Source organism: Zerene cesonia, chromosome 18 (assembly GCF_012273895.1).
Source record: "Zerene cesonia ecotype Mississippi chromosome 18, Zerene_cesonia_1.1, whole genome shotgun sequence".
Classification (NCBI taxonomy): Eukaryota; Metazoa; Arthropoda; class Insecta; order Lepidoptera; family Pieridae; genus Zerene; species Zerene cesonia.
Window position 1 is genome coordinate 9332243 of NC_052119.1, and position 19513 is coordinate 9351755.

The 19513-nt window shown below is 32.1% G+C and overlaps 2 protein-coding genes across 2 annotated transcripts in view; one reads left to right on the forward strand and one right to left on the reverse strand.

The window, feature by feature from the left end:
* Positions 1–1106: 1106 nt before the first annotated feature.
* Positions 1107–8877, reverse strand: LOC119834097. The gene is made up of 5 exons (XM_038358382.1): positions 8742–8877; positions 4262–4484; positions 2501–2625; positions 1727–1879; positions 1107–1264 (listed from the first exon to the last, which is right to left on the reverse strand). Exons 1-5 carry the CDS (start codon positions 8797–8799, stop codon positions 1107–1109), a joined length of 717 nt encoding a protein of 238 aa, XP_038214310.1. The 5' UTR covers positions 8800–8877.
* A 7362-nt stretch (positions 8878–16239) lies between these two features.
* LOC119833923 (circadian clock-controlled protein daywake-like) overlaps positions 16240–19513 on the forward strand; it is a 12232-nt gene continuing 8958 nt past the window's right edge. Inside the window, exon 1 of the mRNA XM_038358157.1 lies at positions 16240–16399. Within this exon, the coding sequence (XP_038214085.1) occupies positions 16330–16399 (70 nt within the window). The 5' untranslated portion in view covers positions 16240–16329. The remainder of the gene's footprint in view (positions 16400–19513) is intronic.

Consider the following 19513-nt stretch of genomic DNA (forward strand, 5'->3'; position numbering starts at 1 on the left):
ATTTATCTTATAATTATAGCTAACTAGCTGCGCCCCGCTGTTTCACCCGCGGAAGTCCGTTTCCCGTAGATATATCGGGATAAGAAGCTATATGTTATTCTAGTTATCCAGCTGTCTACGTACCAAATTTCATTGCAATCGGTTCAATAGTTTTTGTGTGAAAGAGCAACAAACGCACACACATCCTTACTAATTTTCGCATTTATAATATTAATAGGATTATACAGTTAATAAGAAACGCTGATAAAAGATCATACACCCAGTCACATCAAAAACAAAATATAAGCATCAAAAATAAGCAAAAATAAAAAAAATGTCTCTGCTTTTTCCTGCTATTTTGTCGAGGCGCTGTGTTTTATAATTGTTTTGCAAATTATTAGTACCTTTTTTCACCTCTTTGTTCTTCTTCTAAAGCAATTATTTACCTTTACTCGGATTCAATTAAATTAATTATCATTAAAGTTTAATTGAACAATTGAAAGGAAATTATAAATTTCTCATAACGCTGTCATAATTGACGTTGAAGTCTGCTATACATCTGAACATACTCGTATTATTAATATTTTAAATACGACAGAAATACTACACGCCAATCTTTTACTAAATAAACGTTTATACAATGTTGTATGGTTTTTTGTTGTTTGTAGGATAAAGTGATTTATTACAAGGTATGAAAATTTGTCTTAATTGTTAAAATAATTTATAACATCTAATTTTCTTGCCCTTACTACCGATAAATTAGGGTAACAAAATTATTACAATTAGTGAATGATGGTTGATGATGAGACTATAATGATTTTATTTTCACCGTCGCTGAAGTCACTGCCGTTCAAGGTATAACAAGTAAAAGACTCGAGTAATAGGAACATATTAATTTTATTTGTACATGTCGCAGTGGATATGCATAAATCGCCGTATTGTATGACGGCAAGCCGTATCCAAAACCGAGGCCAATCTAAGCACTGCAGCCGAGAAGTCGGATTCCCAATTCTACTGTCGAACGTTTTGATTATTAAAACTTGAATTGATGATTAAAATCGCGAACGTTTGTTGGCTGGTGACACGGCCATATCATACAATGTCCCTGCGACATATATATAAATACATTACTCATAATCAAGAGAGAGTTTATTGAGAGGAACGTTATCGAACAATTTGGAGGTTTCTTTAACAATCCTGGCCACTATCGCCTTCACAATCGGAGGGGCCATTTCGTCGAAAATCACGCGCCAATTTGAGTTAGCTAAGTGCGCGACTGTTTTAGCTGTGAACAATGAAATTACAAAATTTATAAATAATTCGAACTGTGACATAGTGGCAATTGTTATTTAATTCGATTAGATTAAGAAAGATATATGGAGATGTATATCACCATATATATTTCTTGTTTTATTTTGTGGAGTATATACTCCAAAATTCATGATTATAAATTTCCGTAAAAAATTATAAGTATGTGTAAAGAAATCACATAATAATATTTAAACCAATAAGTCTTTCTCAAGAGAAAAAAAAACTTATTTATATAGTATGTAATCCCATTCAAAGATTGCCTGGCAGAGATCGCTTATAAGATGAAAGAACAAGATGAGGCTGCCTGTTTAACCTGATTAACGTTTCTTTCCTTTTTGTTATCATTACTGTATTGTGCACGTAAAATAAAGTACGAGTGTTGTATTTTAAAATCAAAATTATAAATACAGCTCATACAAACGGAAAAATCTCTTACCCAATCTCTTGTTGCCAGGCAGAAGGTTTTCGAAGTGGAACTTCACGTTCGTAAGCACATGGGCTGAATGACTCCAGTTTCTAATATTCAAGTATGTGTCTCCGCCCTCCTCACGTAGATCAGTATCCAGCACCACTTGGACTACGATGTCACCTGGATGAATATTTGAGCAGATTTATTTAATAATAAATACTCAAGGACGATGCCGTTCATATAAAATGAAAAACAGGCGCGCGGCATATCTCACTGACCACTTATTACTTTTTTATTTAGCTGATAGTGTGTAAAGGACTCCCACAATACTTTGCGGAAGCTTTATCTTTACCTATTTTTTGCATTTTTAATGTTTTTATTGTTTATGAGGGATTGTGTACTTTAAATTGTTTATTTTCTTGAACGCCGCAGAACTAAAAACGGACAGCGCCGTGTAAATGCTACTCAGAAAATTAAGTTAAGTGACAAAAATTTATATGAACAATAACGAGTTATGCATTTGTTTTTTAAACACTAAAAAGTGTTTTGATGTTTTACTTTTTGTTTTTTATGTATATCAATTTGATGTTATATATAATAAGGCATTAATCTAGGTTATAATCATACCTTTCTGTATATCCTAACGAATTTCTTGTATAAAAAGATCATGTAATAAAAAGTAAACCTTTTTATTACATGATCTTTTTCCTTTGTTGGAAATTCATTATTAATAAATAAATAAATAAATAAACAGACGTCGATCGCATGATAACTCTTCCTATAAAAAAGCTTTTTACTCACGAATTATGATATCATAAGGTCCATTCCCGTCAATCTGGAAGTCCATCAGATTACCATTGAGGCTATAATCTCCAGTGAGCACCACAGAACATTGCAGATCTATGGAAATATGACCCTGCTGCATCCTGTAATTATTTCACTGCGTTAATACAATCAAATCGTTTTTTTTTTCTAGAGAATTTAGCACATGAAGAGACAGAATTCGGTGCATTCTCTGTTTGCTCTCCCGTGGTCAAGCTTTACTCTTATTTGGTTATGTGACAGAATAATTTAGTGATGTAAATGAGAACGAGTGTGAGCGATATGATGATAAAAACTACTGGTATTTTTAACATAATCTTTTTTAATGTTTTCCAAATATGTTAAGGAGTATCTTGAGAGTTAGCTTCGCAAAGGTTGCATCTATTTTATTGGCTTTTGTTGATTGTGATTGAGATATATCTGAGAAAATATATCCCTGACAGTATTCCTGTGTCGTGCATTGTACAGTTTGAATAGCTGCTTTATTGATTGATTTCAGATGTCATAATTACATTTGACACCTTTTTCAATCTGTAACTCGAGTTTCAGTGAACACATTAGGAAAATATTCCTTGCACATTGTAATATAATCACATTAATTTATTGACAATTGATTGGACAACCTTTCGAGTTTACGAAATGCTTTAAATATAAAATTTTCCAAATTATTATTTACGAATACTCCAACCAGTTAGTATTAATCACATTACTTCACGGTCGTATCTTATGGTGGATGTACACTAGGACATTTGTTCAAGCATAATATCTATGTAGGATAGTATTATGTTATCTGTGATACAGGTAAAGGCTCAGCTTTCAAGAGTATTTCCATGTAATGTAACATTCCTGCAAATAATCGCAATATACATTTACCTGTTACATTTAGTTGTATCTTACTATCACTTTTGCTTGAAATATCGGACCCACGTCATGTCCGACAAAACATCAAACGTTGTTTTCGAATAACTATCGATAATCTTACTTCTTACTTTTTTTATGTTATGTTATAAATCCGAAAGTTTGTAAGGATGTGTGTGTGTTTGTTGCTCTTTCACGCAAAAACTACTGAACCGATTGTAATGAAATTTGGTACGTAGATAGCTGGAAAACTGGAATAACATATAGGCAACTTTTTATGATTTTTATTATTATTTATTACGGACTTACGTGGGTGAAACCGCGGGGCGCAGCAAGTATTTAAAAATGAATACTCCATTCTACATTTTTCTGTTACAAGCAAATGATCATGTCTATGAGCTCTCATTTGTTACAACAGAAAACTAACTTGTATTTGCCGCAATTTAACGATAAGTACCGGAACATTACAATTGAATTTTCAATTTAATAAGATGCGTTAATATGACGCTGTTGAATAATGCGACAAAAAGTAGACAAGGGAATTATCTAAATCACACAGATCAAGGTTAAATCGTTATTATTAAAGGTGCCATCTTAGGTTACTAACTCGAAGAAAATTCTTGTAATGAATAGCATGCTAATATAATGACGAGATATTTTGATTAAAGAGCCGATTTATATAAATCATTTGGAGTATTCTCAGTGAATTTGTGTACCTAATGTTAAAAAAAAACTGGCAATTATAGTTGTAGCTGGTAAAATAATTAAGGAAGACGATACGTTTAAGAGCATACTTGATAAATATTTACTAACTAACTGCAACTAATAGAAAACGCCTACTAATTACCCAACTTTAAACATTATCATGTTAAAACAACTCACGCAAGATCCAAAACCAGGCAGTGCCTCAGCCCCTTCACAACCGTGTTTCTGAAGTCAATATCCAGTCCCTGCTGGTTGGTGGCTACATGGGCAACGTTCATGGGGTCCAGTGTACCCATGCCCAGCTCAGGTATCCCAGCCGCTATATAAGGCAGGGCCTGTTGCGCTGAAGACTTGAGGCAGGCGCAGTCGTAGGAGTGGCATGGTTGGATGAAAGAAATGTCTGAAAATTATAAATGTATCATGAGTAATTTGATTTTATCTTATCTTATTTTCTGGGTTTACCAACGCGTGTCTACATAAATAAATTAAAATATAGTAATGAATAAATAATCCTGACTTATATTATAAATGCGAAAGTGTGTTTGTTTGTCTTTTCTTCAAATCGTACCGGAGCGATTTTATGGTTTGTGTCCGGGGAAAGTGATTTTTACAGCAATTTCCTTCGCGCGGGTGAAGACGCGGGCGAAAAACTAGAATATTATAATATTATACAATTATAGAAAAGATACATATATACTACACAATATGAAGATACGCGCAGGGCATCTTGTAGATTTACGACCATTATTATAGGTTCTGATACTTTAATGATAGGAATGTTAAGAAATCGCCGTTTGCTTGTGTAATAATATAGCTGCTCGTACTGACTCTGCTGTGAAGACTTATTTTAATTGTTTTGAGTTTTGAGTAGATTTTTTATAAGTATATGTTAAGAAACCTATTATATTGTGAAATAATTACATACTAAAAACTATAAAGCTTTATCTGACCCAATTTTAAAATAAATAACATAAAAAACATGTAACATATTTCAATAATAAATTTTATTTTTAAGGCACGTTTACATCTATTTTTTTTTTTTTTTTTTTTTTATGTCACAGTCGGCAATGGAGCTGGTGGGACGCCTGATGCTAAGCGCTACCACCGCCCATGAACATTTGTAGAGGCGTAAAGTCGATTACAGACCTTACGCCTCTACAAATGGATTGCCGACTTTAAATTGGGAAGGGATAAAGAAAGGATTGGCGAGATGAATAAAGGAAAGGACTGGGAAGGGGAAGGAAAAGGATATGGGCCTCCGGCTCCCCCACTCACCGAACGAAACACAGCAGAACGCTATTTCACGCCGGTCTTCTGTGGGGGTGTGGTACCTCCCCGGTGCGAGCTGGCCCAATTCGTGCCGAAGCGTGCTCGACTACCACATACAATAATAATTTAAAGGATTTGATTTTATTAATTCTAAACTAAGCCTAGTCACTACTGTGTACATAGACTTTTAAATTTTTGCGAAGAGCATGCGTCATGGTCAAAGGTGAATAGTTCATGTTTTATGGTACTAAGTATTATATTTTTGTGCTAGTAACACAGTCCACATATATGTTTTCGAGGCTTAATTTAATAAGAACGTACACTGTTTAATGTGAGAAAAAATCTATGACATATACTTCTTTTATCTTCTTTATTAAATAATATATGTATTATTGAGACATCAGGCTTTTAAATGTATATAGTAAAGTATTTTTTTATTCAAGGCAGACATTCACAAAATTAGTTCTGAGACGGGATTCAAACCCAAGTCCTGCGCTTTAGCAATCAATTTTCTATTCTTTTGGTGTCGATTATCTAAGATGGCCCACACGATCTTCTTAGAAATTAACAACCAATATGAAACATTATTTCAACGATTACTTAAACAATCTGTCCTATATCACTGATGTGGTTCTCGTTTTACATAAAATGTTACATCGCAAACAAATTTCTTACATCGTACTATTCAGCTTTTTGTAAATACACACACACATCTGCGATGTATATACATAATGGCCTATTTATTATTCCTTGCTAGCAATATAGACATGGCAAGATTTTCAAGGTTAGCAGGGAAGTTTTTTGCCTAAACCATCCATACTCTATGGCCCTATATTTATACATGTAAAAACATAATTGCATGGGTAGAAGATCGACCAACTGTTTTTTTTTCAGAAAATATTTAAATTGGGAATATAGCATACACGCAAATAGAAAATTATTTATCTGTTAGTATATACTATAGGAAACTCGTAACTAGATTTAACAAGAATTATTTTAAATATAAGATAGTAATTAAACATATACATAAATTGTTTGAACACTGCCACTTATCCATACCAAGACTTATCATAATGAATATCTTTTAAAGCGTTAAACATGTCAAGGAAAATATAGTTTATATCCTCAATAGAACTTTTTGTCCTCACGTTTACTCGATTATTATGTACAAACAATTGCTGCTATATCGTTGAATAGCTGTAAGAAGTTAACAATTTTGTATGACACTTCTCAGAATTTTTTACTAAGTACATGCCACCTTTGTATATATTTTTCAAATTTATGTTCAAAACTATAATCACGTTACACGGTCGCTGTTTTTAACAGGCTTTATTAGCGTCACATGTACGTTTCTATGCTTGTATGTATCTCGTGTAGGCCCGTATCCTTTTTTTGACCCTCCCCGGTTCATTTCATTGTTCCCGTCACCATTATTTGTGCAAGTTCACTAATATTAAAAAAGCATTTGTAATAATATAATTTGTTTTTTTTTTTTAATTTTTATAAGACTTAGATATATCTGCAACTCGTAAGTAATGAAGAATAATAAACATGAATACCTGCTGATATATGAAGCTTTAACATTATCCTATTTTTTAGCAATGGTATACCGGTTCGCGAACTGGATAATATCAACAATTTATCATATTTTTTAGCACTACGCACCGAAGCAAGGTCATTAATTATACGTAATGCGGGTTTGAGTCAAATTCAATCTTGTGATCAAATTTTTCTATTCTTTCAAAATTTCCCATTTATAAAGCATATCAATGCTATAAAATAAATAATTAAATACTTATTATAATTAAATACCAACCTTTAAAATGTTATATATGCTCGACCTTGAAAATTAATTAAAATAACCTCTCATAAGATGTTAGTAGGTGTAAATTTTTCCTACTACTAATTATCAGAAATTTTAAAAGATGTGTTCTTTTTACTGTACCACGATACGGCTTTTCGAATCTGGAATCTGGTATATCTAATATATACAATTCTCCTGCCGCAATGTTCTTTCCCATACTCCTCCTAAACGGCTGGATCGATTCCCATATATACCCCTAAATGATAGAAGGAAGGCAGAACAACGTTTACCGGGTCAGCTAGTATTCATATTATGTTATTACTAGCTGCGCCCCGCGGTTTCACCCGCGTCAGTCTGTATCCCGTATGAATATCGGGATAAAAAGTTGCCTATATGTTATTCCAGTTATCCAGTTGTCTACGTACCAAATTTCATTGCAATTAATTCAGTAGTTTTTGCGTGAAAGAGCAACAAACGCACACACATCCTTACAAACTTTCGCATTTATAATATTAGTAGGATATCGTCTGTATTAACGCGTAAGTTTTTTATCCGTATACAAAGCGAGTAGAGTCCCTGAGGCCAATCGTAATTCAATAACTCAGCAAAAGATATAAAACAAAATAACCCATACATAAAAACGAAAGATTAATCTATAGTCGCAAATAGTTAATATTAATTGTTCTAAGAATCGCCTATTTTGTGTTCATCAAGATTTTACAACGAAATAATTATTCACGCATACACATATAAACATTTACACTAACGTATTGACGTCATATAATCTATTTAATGTTGTTATTATAGAATCAATCGATGTTGTAATTCAAGAAACCACAAAATGTAACATTAATTGTTAAATTAATGAATATTGTAGCTTTCCTCTGATTTGTCAGTTTAATTTGAAATCAAATTATTGATCTTTGATTTTTCTTGTATAGACCATATATTTATATTGCTAGTATCATCTAATCAAACATCTTTTTTAAGTCAAATATTTCCATTTTAAGAATAATCTAATCAGCCTTCATATTGTCACAACTAACACTAAATTTTCATCACACAAATGCCTTTTCAATAAAAACCAAATCATCAAAATCGGTTCTTCCAATCATATCAAATATTTTTTTTTAGTAGAAACTTTGCTGATATGTGTATGGTATATATCTATAATCTATAAGAATAATTGTATTGTTTGTTTCCCAAAGATAAATAAATAAAAAATTGTTGAATGAAGAATATGCTTCTTTTTTGAAGTCGGCTGAAAAAGGTAGCGCTTTTATTAGGATTAGAAACTGGTCACTAATAAGTGTAAGTCTATACATGACAGAGTGTACTTGCATGACATTTTAATCAAATATGGTTAGTTAGTATGGAAATGTTAATCTTATTTTTTCAAAACTAGACAAGCTAGCTTATTACTACCACCCATGAACCTTCTAAGATTCTTGTGAAGATGTTACCGCTAAAAGTATAAAGATTGAGTAGAATTATATGAAACGATATCATATTTGGCCACACATCAATACTCAGTACAAATGTATTACAATTATAAAAAAGATATAAATATATACATGAACTCACCGGCATCACAGAGAATGCCAACAAACGCACAGACAAACACAAAAACTGACACCTTCATTTTGCTTCATACACTTGACAAAAAACACATTTTTTTTAATTACACTACATTTTATAGCCTCTTCGTTACTTAATTACTGGTAAATTGACAATTAGGAGCGAATTTCGAAATTATTCCATCGTTAAATACCTTGACACTACAGTTACGTGGAAAATGCATGAAGTTTGTGGTTAAAAGATACTGATGAGTGGAGGAAAAGTTAGTTTAAACATTATATAATAAATTGATAATGAATTCAGATTCTCCAGTGTTTTTTGAAATACATGCACGGACATACATAAAATACACTTAAAGTAATATTATATATCAATAAATATAACAGATGTTATATATTATATTACAATCCGCTTGCCCTGTCTTTGCCTTGCCTTTGTTCGGTTGATCGGGAGTAGAAAAGATCCCATGTCAATACTGGATAATTCAGTTTTATGATAGTGAAAAACCTTTCATGATTGATTCAGTACTCTTGAAGATAAACTTAAAATAATTTAGAAATCATAGTTCGGCATATTTTTCAGCATGTGCATATTATAACCTGGTTATAAAAAAAGATAGAATAGAAAAATTTCATCACTGTCGTTGTCATTGCGCCGAACCATGACAACGCATGACCACCCTTGATTCATTTATAGTTTACCATGAAAAATCATTGGGCAATGCTGTTATATCACTTTCATCAATTCATTGGTTAGCTATTTTTTTACACAAAGACACAATCTTAAAATTAAGAAAAAATGAGAATGAAAGCAATCATAATATATGGCATGTTTATGACGAGTTCTTGATGTTGTTGTAGGCGAATAAACAATAAATATCTTTATTTATTTAAATTCAAATACAATTTATCAGTTTTCTTACCCTTGCCATGGAGGAGCAGAAACAGGAAGACTGGGACCGTTTCTCTCATCAGTGGGACAATAAAGGTACCAGTCCTCTTTAATACATCCAAATCCTCTTCCTCGTTCCTCTCTTTCTGCCTCTGTAAATGTTCATGGGTGGTGGTATAACTTACCATTAAGCGACCCACCAGCTCCTTTACTTTACTTACAAATAATTTTTATATTACCTGTGGTATTACGTTATCTGTGGTATATACTCTACTTATCGTTTATTGTTATAAAAACATATATTTAAAACAAACAGAACTATACTACTCGTTTATAAAAAATCTGTACTTATAAATCCAATTACGTATATCCAATATTGTTGTTGTAAAAAAATGTGTTGTTACAAAGGTTGTTGCTTTTGACGAGAGAAACTTTGTTTTTCTTGCCTGTTTGAACTAATTTGAACGCGCAACGTTTAACAATACACATGCTACATGTAATTTAAAATATTATGGTAAATGTATGAATCATGAATAGTTAAACAAAAGCCTCAAAGGTCGTTGACATTGGCCTTTAATCTTCCGTGCAACTGGGAAATGATTTAAAAACACAAGTGAGTAAGCGAAGGTGTTTTATGGATGCGTTTTTTCGAAGAACCTCTTAATTATATGCTTCATTAATTATACGGATGTATTTAGTAATTTATTGGAATTATGACAGATACGAAACTTTCATATCCCTAACTGCCTGCGCGTAAACATTTAAAATGTACATTAATCGAAAGATTTCAATAGACTTTTACAATTGTATTTCTAGTAATATTCAAGAGTGTAGTAGAGCTAAATTTAAAAATTTATTAGTTTAGAAAGCCTACTATAGCGTTAATGAATATTTTGAAGATAAAAACCCATTGAATTTTTTCGCCTAAGAACCACAGGACAGTTCTTTGTAACCATTATTATGTATACAAATTACCTATGTATTAAAAGAGCAACTGCAGAGTTTCTTGCCGGCTCTTTTCTGTAGAAACTGCTTTCCGAACCGGTGGTAAATGTTAAAACTACGTTATGAGGATTTCAAAGTGCTTCTATAAGAAGTCTAATTAGAATAAATAAATATTGGAGTTTGAGTTCAAGATCGATCAACGTGAGAAAAAGCGAAACAATTACGATAAAAAGAAACTACAACAAAAATGCATACCACTTAGTATTACTAGGCTTTGATGTCGTTTCCTGTTAAAGCTATTACGAATAAACTATATTGTTTTAATTAAATCAGATACGTGAGGGTCTACTAGTGGCAATGACCATGGACTGGGTATACGTGACTATACATACGTCAGCGGGGCGAATGCTGTACTTCTGATGAAACATCAACTATCAACAGAGCTAGTGCAGGAAGCATTCTAACTTTTGTAGTAAATAAATACCCTTAAAGGATATATGTGTCTACTGTAAACAATTTAATTAATACAAGCAATATTTACGTTTAAATCCTTGTTTGAATAAAGAATCAAACGGACAAATCGGCAATTTCATTTATAAGTACTAAGTTTCTATGAATAAAATTCTATGAAATCTATTCATTACACAAATTTCATTCTAATCGCTTCAGTGCTTTTGGCGTGAATAAGAAACAAAGAGAAAGGCAGACAGAGTCACTTTAGAATTTATAATATTTTAGTAAAAATTGTAAAACATATCGATATTTCCTTTTACCTATAAGTGCATATTAGTACATGTTATTCAAATTGAGACTGACATTTAATTAAAAAAGAAAAGACATCTGACAGATCACTAGCAATCAAAATAAATACTAGTACCACAGATAATTAATCAAATTAAGTCGCTTAGTGAAGTACGGGGTCACATGATATACATCTGTTCACTGATCGATTTTCTTTACGGACAAATAGATGATCAGTCTTTTGTTCCCTGTCAGACAGAGACTTTTTTTGAGCCCTCACCGGGAATCGAACTCAGGATTCGGTTGTACGCTCAGGCGTTAACTACTGTACCAGGGAGGCGGTTGGATAATCAAACATGTAGGTATCTCAACCAACCATTTAGTTTTATAGCTTAGCAAAAGACGTCAGAATCATACGTCATAGCAAGTATCATTTAACATAATATAAAGTCAAGACATGTGTGGAACGAAAGAGTGATGCGATACGAGACTCGAATTCCTTTCACGTTGTCTTTTACCTGTTAATCCGATGTTAATTTAAATATATTTTAGATAAAAACTTCAAACGTGTATTAAACATTCTTATTTTATTCGTAGATTGTCATCAAGTTAACGCCACATTCAAGTAATCAATTCATCAAAATTATAACGAACGGAAAACGAAATTATAGTAACGAAAACACAATAATCAATTCTTTGTTTCATAAATTGTAAATAGTAAAAAAGGAAGTTAATATGACATGTTATATCTAGGTATTATATTAGACAACATTTCGACGTTGAAGACTATTATACTAGACAGACGTGAGAGCAAAAACGTAATGCAGGATCCTGTCGTCCATAATTATCAAATTACAAAGAACGCAACATATAAATACCGCTGTCATACCTATCTTGACATTATTTTTGCCTGTGGCGTCGTGATGTACGTTCAGAATTTCTTATAATGATATCGCTTTATTGCTCTATTCTTTTTTTTATGCCATAGTGGGCAACTAAGCTAGTGGTTCGCCTGATGGTAGGCGTAGCTAGTAAGCTTAGTTGGTGCGGATGCGCAACCCGCTTTTAGGGGGTAAGGGAAGAGGAAAGGATAGACTAGAAAGGCAGAATGGTCTGCGACAGGTGAGGAAAAGGAAACGAACTATTCTAAGCAATCCGATCTATTGTAAAATAGAAACAATTGCCTGAAAATAATTATATTATTAAGTACATAATAAATATTTCATATTCCTAGAAATTTACGTTTTAAATCAGTTTCGAGCAATCTATAACTATACACCTTTACAAGCTTAACTAACAAATCACAGGTATAATTAAAATACGAAACAGCACCCTCGCTCTTATGAATACTAGCTTTCAGACTGCGGCTTTGCCTGTGAGATTAAAAGGAAAGATAATGGGGTGGGTTTCCCTCGCATATCGCGCATGTCTTCCCATGAGATTTCCAGGATAAAAACTTTCCTTTTTCTATGATCACAAATTATCTTCATACTACAACAAAATTGTTATATTTCTGTTGTTCAATCAGTTGTTTCTTTCAATGTATGTTTATTATCACGACTTTTGCTTTTCATTTATGTTCAGGCGCAATTTATTTACTTTATGTAACTCGAAGATTAATTATATGAAACCGACTTAACGTAACTTTGCTAATATAGAACTGATGATGTTAGAATTATACATTTATTGTATTTCTTTTTCACCTTTTAAGCTACTTCAAAAAAGGAGCATGTGCATAATTCGAGTGTATTTTTTGTGTTTGTTACCTCAATACTTTTTCTGGGTTAACTCTTGATTCTTTTTGTTATTTGAAAGCTGATGCCTTCCGTGTGGTTCTATTTAGAATTGATCCCCATCAGACATCTTGAAGGCGGTTCAGTTATTCATAAAAATAATTATTCCTTTTATTTGTGTTCAACGTTCCAAATAACATTTCCAATTTGTAGTGTATTTATAAACTACTTGTTTTTAAATTAAATCATAATATACGCACTAGTCTTTTATTCAATTTTCCGTTATCTGTGTATCAACGCATTTTAGATATTTTATTACTTATAATATAGCTTATTAGATTTATTTTCCTGTCTAACTCACCCTTGTTGATGCGGGATAAAACAAAATAAATTATATCTAAAAATGTAGTTGAAAAATATAAACAAATAATATAAAAGTCGGCTCAGTAGATTCAGAGATTACCCCGTACTACGTCACAGAAAGACTAAGAAATTCTTAAACATTATTTTCATTATATCGGTATAGTTATGTTTTCTGAAATAAATTTTATGAATATACATTATTTACATTAAATCAGAAATGTTTTAAAGGGTCAATAGTGAAGTAGGCTTGACAAATAAACAAATACCTATAGGTATTTGACCCTCAAAATGTCTATTTAAATAAACAAACATTAGGAAACTTGTTATTAATTTAACTGCAGTTACATTATAGCTGACTTTGATCACGTAGGACCATATATACATACCACTTACTATGATTTGTTTAAATTTTCATTTGATAAAAGTCACAAAAAGTTGCGTTTATTACCACAAGCTTGTTTTATTGATTGAGAGTCGAGTACGCTTCGGCACGAATTGGACCAGCTCGCACCGGAGAAGTACCACAAAAGTCCGTCGTGAAACAGTAGCATGCTACTGTGTTTCGTATGGTGAATGAGGAAGCCGGAGGTCCGTTTCCTATTCTTAGCCTTCCCAATCTATTGCTTTTTTCCCATTGTCAATCCTTCCCTATCTCTTTCCCCTTAAAAGCGTACAGCGCATCCGTAAAGGCAGATAATATCGCAATGATCGCAGAGTTCTGCGAATGTTCCTGGGCGGTGGTGATCGCTTACCATCAGGCGAACTACCAGTTTAATTGTCCATTATAACATAAAAAACAGAGTTAACTGCAAGTCACCTTAGCTCCAGGACTTAGATCTGTGTAGTAAATATTATGCCAATAAAAATTAAAACATATAATAATGTATTCACGAATGTAAATATCAATTCATGTTACTTCAGTAATCAAAATAAAAAACATCAGTTTTCAAACGAAAAATCGGCTTGACAGAACACACTGGGGTTTTAGTCGGTACATTTTACGGTACATTTTATGATTATTTTGATTTTTGAGTCCTAATTTATAGAAAAGTGCATCAATAAAGTTTTACAATATTTTTAACAAATGAAACGAACTAATTTTGCTTACTTGGTATTGAAATAAAGAATACAAAATTATAAAAAATTGCAATGTGACAGATTTAATTAAAATTAAAATTCCGAATTATAAGTTTTACGTTTTGTTAAAACGGTAATAATTAGGGATTAATTAAATACTCTTTATGACTAACTACATTTTGAAGAACTGCAAAACGCTTAAAAATTTAATATTTACAATAACAAACCAATAGGTAATGTTTCGTAAGCTTAAATTCACGTACTGCATAATACAAATAAAATAATATTTATTAAGGCTTCAAGTGTCTTTGTTGTGCTTATTTTAGCGAGCGTTGAACTTCAAACTATATGCATAATGCATTTTTGGGATTGTTTAATAATTTACTTATTATAAAAAAACTCAGCCTAAAAATACTTTCATAAGTGTGAAAAACAAAAAACTATAATGCTTATACCTACTGCTATAATTATACAAGAGAGAAAAAATGTTAGATTGTATTTTTTTTAACGTTTTTGTTATTTTCACTTGTATGTTAATATGTAACCGACACCTTTGGACTCCATTGCGATCTACTTTAAGAGGACAGATTTAATTCAAACTTTGTACACTTATTAAGGATCGGTGACAATACAATAATTTCATGATTTTATCTTATTATCCTGATTAGCATCGCCACGATTAAATCATCTAGTAAGACAACCTATTTGATACTATAATTGTGTGTATTTTTAGGTTTTTTTTCACTAAATCCATTATTAACCGAGCAACAGCAGCTAGTGAGTTGCCTGATTGTAAACGATCACCACGGCCCCTTATTTTATTATTATATTTACATTTACTCGCTTATTAGGTGATAAAGGATTGACAACATAAGTAAAGGAAAGATTCGGGAAGGGATATGGGTTTACACAGGTACACAAAAACCTGTTAAAAATTAACCAACAATTTTATTACTACATGTTGTATTGAGATTCTAGTAAAATCCGAAAAAAATTCGTAATAGCATGTACTAATTAATAATTTAATTGGAACCGTGATGTTTTGATATTAAGCATAATAAAAAACCTACGTACTGTCGAAAGTCTTATCAAAGTGTGCCTAATTTATTCAAAATGGGTTTATCAGTCGTGTCCTGCTATTTTGATAAGACTTTCTTATTTTCGCCGCAAATACTTCATATATTATGTATTCAGAATTAGATATATGTACCTACTAGCATTTTTATGTCATAAGCGGCCAACTGTCGCTTATTCGCCTGACGGTGATCACCACCGCCCATGAACATTCGCAAAGGTAGTGCCTATGTGAATACGTTGGTCGCTTTTAAGGGGTGAGGGATAAGGAAAGGATTGGAGACTAGAAGATAGGAATGGGCTCGGAAGGGTGAGGAAATGGATCGGGCCACCGGCTCTCCCACTCACCGAACGAAATACAGCAGTGTGCTACTATTTCACTCCGGTCTTTTGTGGTTGTGTGGTACTTCCCAGGTGCGAGCTGGCCCACTTCGTGCCGAAGCGTGCTCGCCTCCCAAATTAGAAAAATTGCAATTAGTAGCCTTTGCTTAGACTCAAATTTTGCTCTAATAACGGGATTATCGTGGGTTCGAATCCCACGCCTATTTTTCGTAAACTCTAATATACTTTTATCACTCTCTTCTACATGGTACAAATATATTCCTCATATATCGAATTAGGTGAACGCACTGAAGTAAACAGTATCAAAGGACGAAACGTTATTGATACTTGCGTAAGCTATATAACGTAACAAGCATGAAGCGAGTTCACAGTACAGTGAGAGCGGTTACCTACAGCGGTGTTTTTTTTATAATCTTTTAATATTAATAATGTTTCGCGTGTCGGTCTGTCTGCTGGCGGTAGTCTCCTGTGGGGCCAGCGTTTTTGCTGGAGTACTACGTGAGTGAATATATGATAATATGAAATATATAAAAAACGAAGTGAAGTTAAAAAAATGTATTAAAGTATCAAAGATAGAAATGCTTGAATGGGTGTGGTTATATCGAAATATTTTACTTTTTTATTACTTCGAGTTCGTTTGGAAAATGCGTAATTAATGGTTGTAAAAACAATATAATAAAACACAACACACTGTTAATAATTATTAATATTATATATTCAAACGAACATTTCAACGCTAAAATGAACTATATATCAACAATAATATATTTTGTTGCATTATTTAAAAGAATAAAAGACTTCAACGCGCTTGATGCTATAAAAATATTTATATAATTTTTTTTTTTTAGTTTTATAGCATTGAAATCCCTACTAATATTATAAATGCGAAAGTAACTCTGTCTGTCTGTCTGTCTGTTACGCTTTCACGCCTATATCACCAATTTTTTTTTGTAATTTGGTATGAAGGTAGAACTGAACTTGGGAAAGGACATAGGATAATTTTTATCGCGAAAAAAATGGTAGAAGCAGTTGAAATAGGGAAATGAAAGCGATGTAACCGAATTCCACGCGGGTGAATCCGCGGGCGTAAAGCTGTAGCTTTATAAATGAGAAATTTTGAAAGAATAGAATTCAAAATTTCTCAATATTCATACAAATTCACAATATACGCAAATACACTTAAAATGAGCATTAAAGCAATATTCAATCACAACATGGTTGTGGCTATGATAACGACCTTCCAAACTTTACCATTATAATTATCACGTTATTACAAAATCTCTCCAAATTCTGCTACAGATAAAACTTTAAATACATTTGCTTCGAGACTCAAGTGATCAAAAGGTCGTTACTTTCATGCAAGTTATTTTGTAATCCGACAAATTCCGATGCGATTAAGAAACTATCATTTCAACTCGTTTGACATTTCAATGTCATTTGCCGCTCTTCCTGTGGTGTTAGTTATAAATAGCTTTGCCACGCGGTTTTACACGGGGACAAAACCATGGGAAAGAGCAAGTATATCTAAAGCTCGCGTTTTAAACATGGTACATAAGCTGCGTCATTGGCAAGCATCGTCAAAATCCGTTCAGTGGTTTTCGTTTGAAAGAGTAACAAACATACATGTTCGTGAATTTTACCAGCTTTAATATAAGTAGGATAGGATTTGTATTTGTATTTTTGCCCGTGCCCGTGATACATTTAAATCATTCTCGAATTCATCAGAATATACGCCAAAAAATTCATTAAAATCGGTCCAGCCGCAAGAAAGTTCAGCGGCAAGAATAATGCCTACATATGCTGTACTAGCTTGTTACATGTACCACGGCTTCGCCCGTGATACATGTGTAGTTTACGTCACTCAGTGAAGTTGCAGCTCTCCAATGGTGAAAGAATTTTTGAAGTCCAATGATTTTTGCGTTAAAACGTTACAAACATACAAAAGACAAAAATCCGAAGGTTTCCTGTTTATAATATTAGTCTTGATATGTACTTCTGTGTTTTTACAATGTGTACCTACAATGTTTATTTTTTTATTATTATACTAATTTTTCGCCTAGAATTTCGCCAGCGTTGTCAAAGTAAATATAAACAGTCCCATTTTGGCCGCATATTTGTCCGTCCCATTATGGCTGCTCCCGCAGGATTTATAGGGAAAAAGCAACATATCTTCGATCTCGGCTCTCAAACTCAACAGTGGCAGAGACATGTAGACAGACAGAGTTACTTACGCTTTTATAATATTAGACATTTTTTATTGAGAACAAGAATCTCACCTAATCGCTTAAGATTGGGAATTTTTAAAATAATTAGAACCTCAGCTAACCGGCTTGTGAGCCGGTTAGCTGAGATTATTGATAGCCGGTTATTGTGATGACCGAGACTGCCTACATTATCCATTATTTAAATTGATGGCACAGACTTTAACCTAGAAATGAATAGTTTCTAGATTGTTATTTAATATCCAGTTGTTTATGTAATATAAAAACGGTGCAATGGACGTTTGGCTAATTTTATTACAATCCGTTGATCAATATAAATTTATTTTATCGTTTACAACGCAAACTTCAATGATATCGATATACGAAGTCGTTTATATTCCTTGTTATATTGCTATGAACATCAGTGCATCAATCGAACTGGTAATTATAACAACACAGGTTACCGACGTCCCTGTAGGGGCCAGGTATCACTCCAGGTTTTAATAAAAACAAAATCACGACAATCATTTAAAAATATGCAAAAAAATAAAGTCGAATTGAAAACCTTTTTGGGAATGTCGTTTACATGATTTTTAGTGTTTGTCATGAGAGAAATTTCTCATTTACTCATTTATCTAATTTAAGATTTTTTTTTCATGTATAATAAAATCAATCGATAATAATAACTCTATACCACAGATACTGATATATTATCCGCAAATAATCCACTAAATACATAGTCACTAATTTTGTGTGTTATACTTTCTTATTATGTATATATATATATATATATATATATATATATATATATATATTTACACTATTTTAAAATATTGTGCTTTGAATGGACATGTATTATTTAAATTATTATTACTTTTTATTTTATTTTAATTTTAACTTTTGTAATTATGTTTTTGTGAATTTCTTTTTGTAAAATTGTTATAAAATATGATATTGGGTCCTTGTTACCCCGAAATAAAGAATTTATATTATATTATATTATTATATTATATATATAACTTTTATAAAATATCATAATCATAATAATTCATTCATGAAATCTTGGATCACGTACAAATCGCACGGTGAAAGAATGTTGGAAATCGGTCTAGTTATCCCTAAAATTAGCGCGTATAAACAAACAAACTTTTTAGATTTATATTTGCATTAATAAAGTATACAAGCACAGATATAACGATTAAAGTACAAACTTTCTTTCTAATATCAGACAGAAAGTATGAAGAATTTATTGCCTTATCTAAATTAAAAAATAAATTACCAAGTATTATTCTATTCTCTTATGTCATCAAATCATATAAAAAATAAATAAAATTATATATTATAATGGAGTTTGTGTAGAAATGAAGTACAAAACACAAATATCCACTATAGTTTATTCACTACTAAAGAT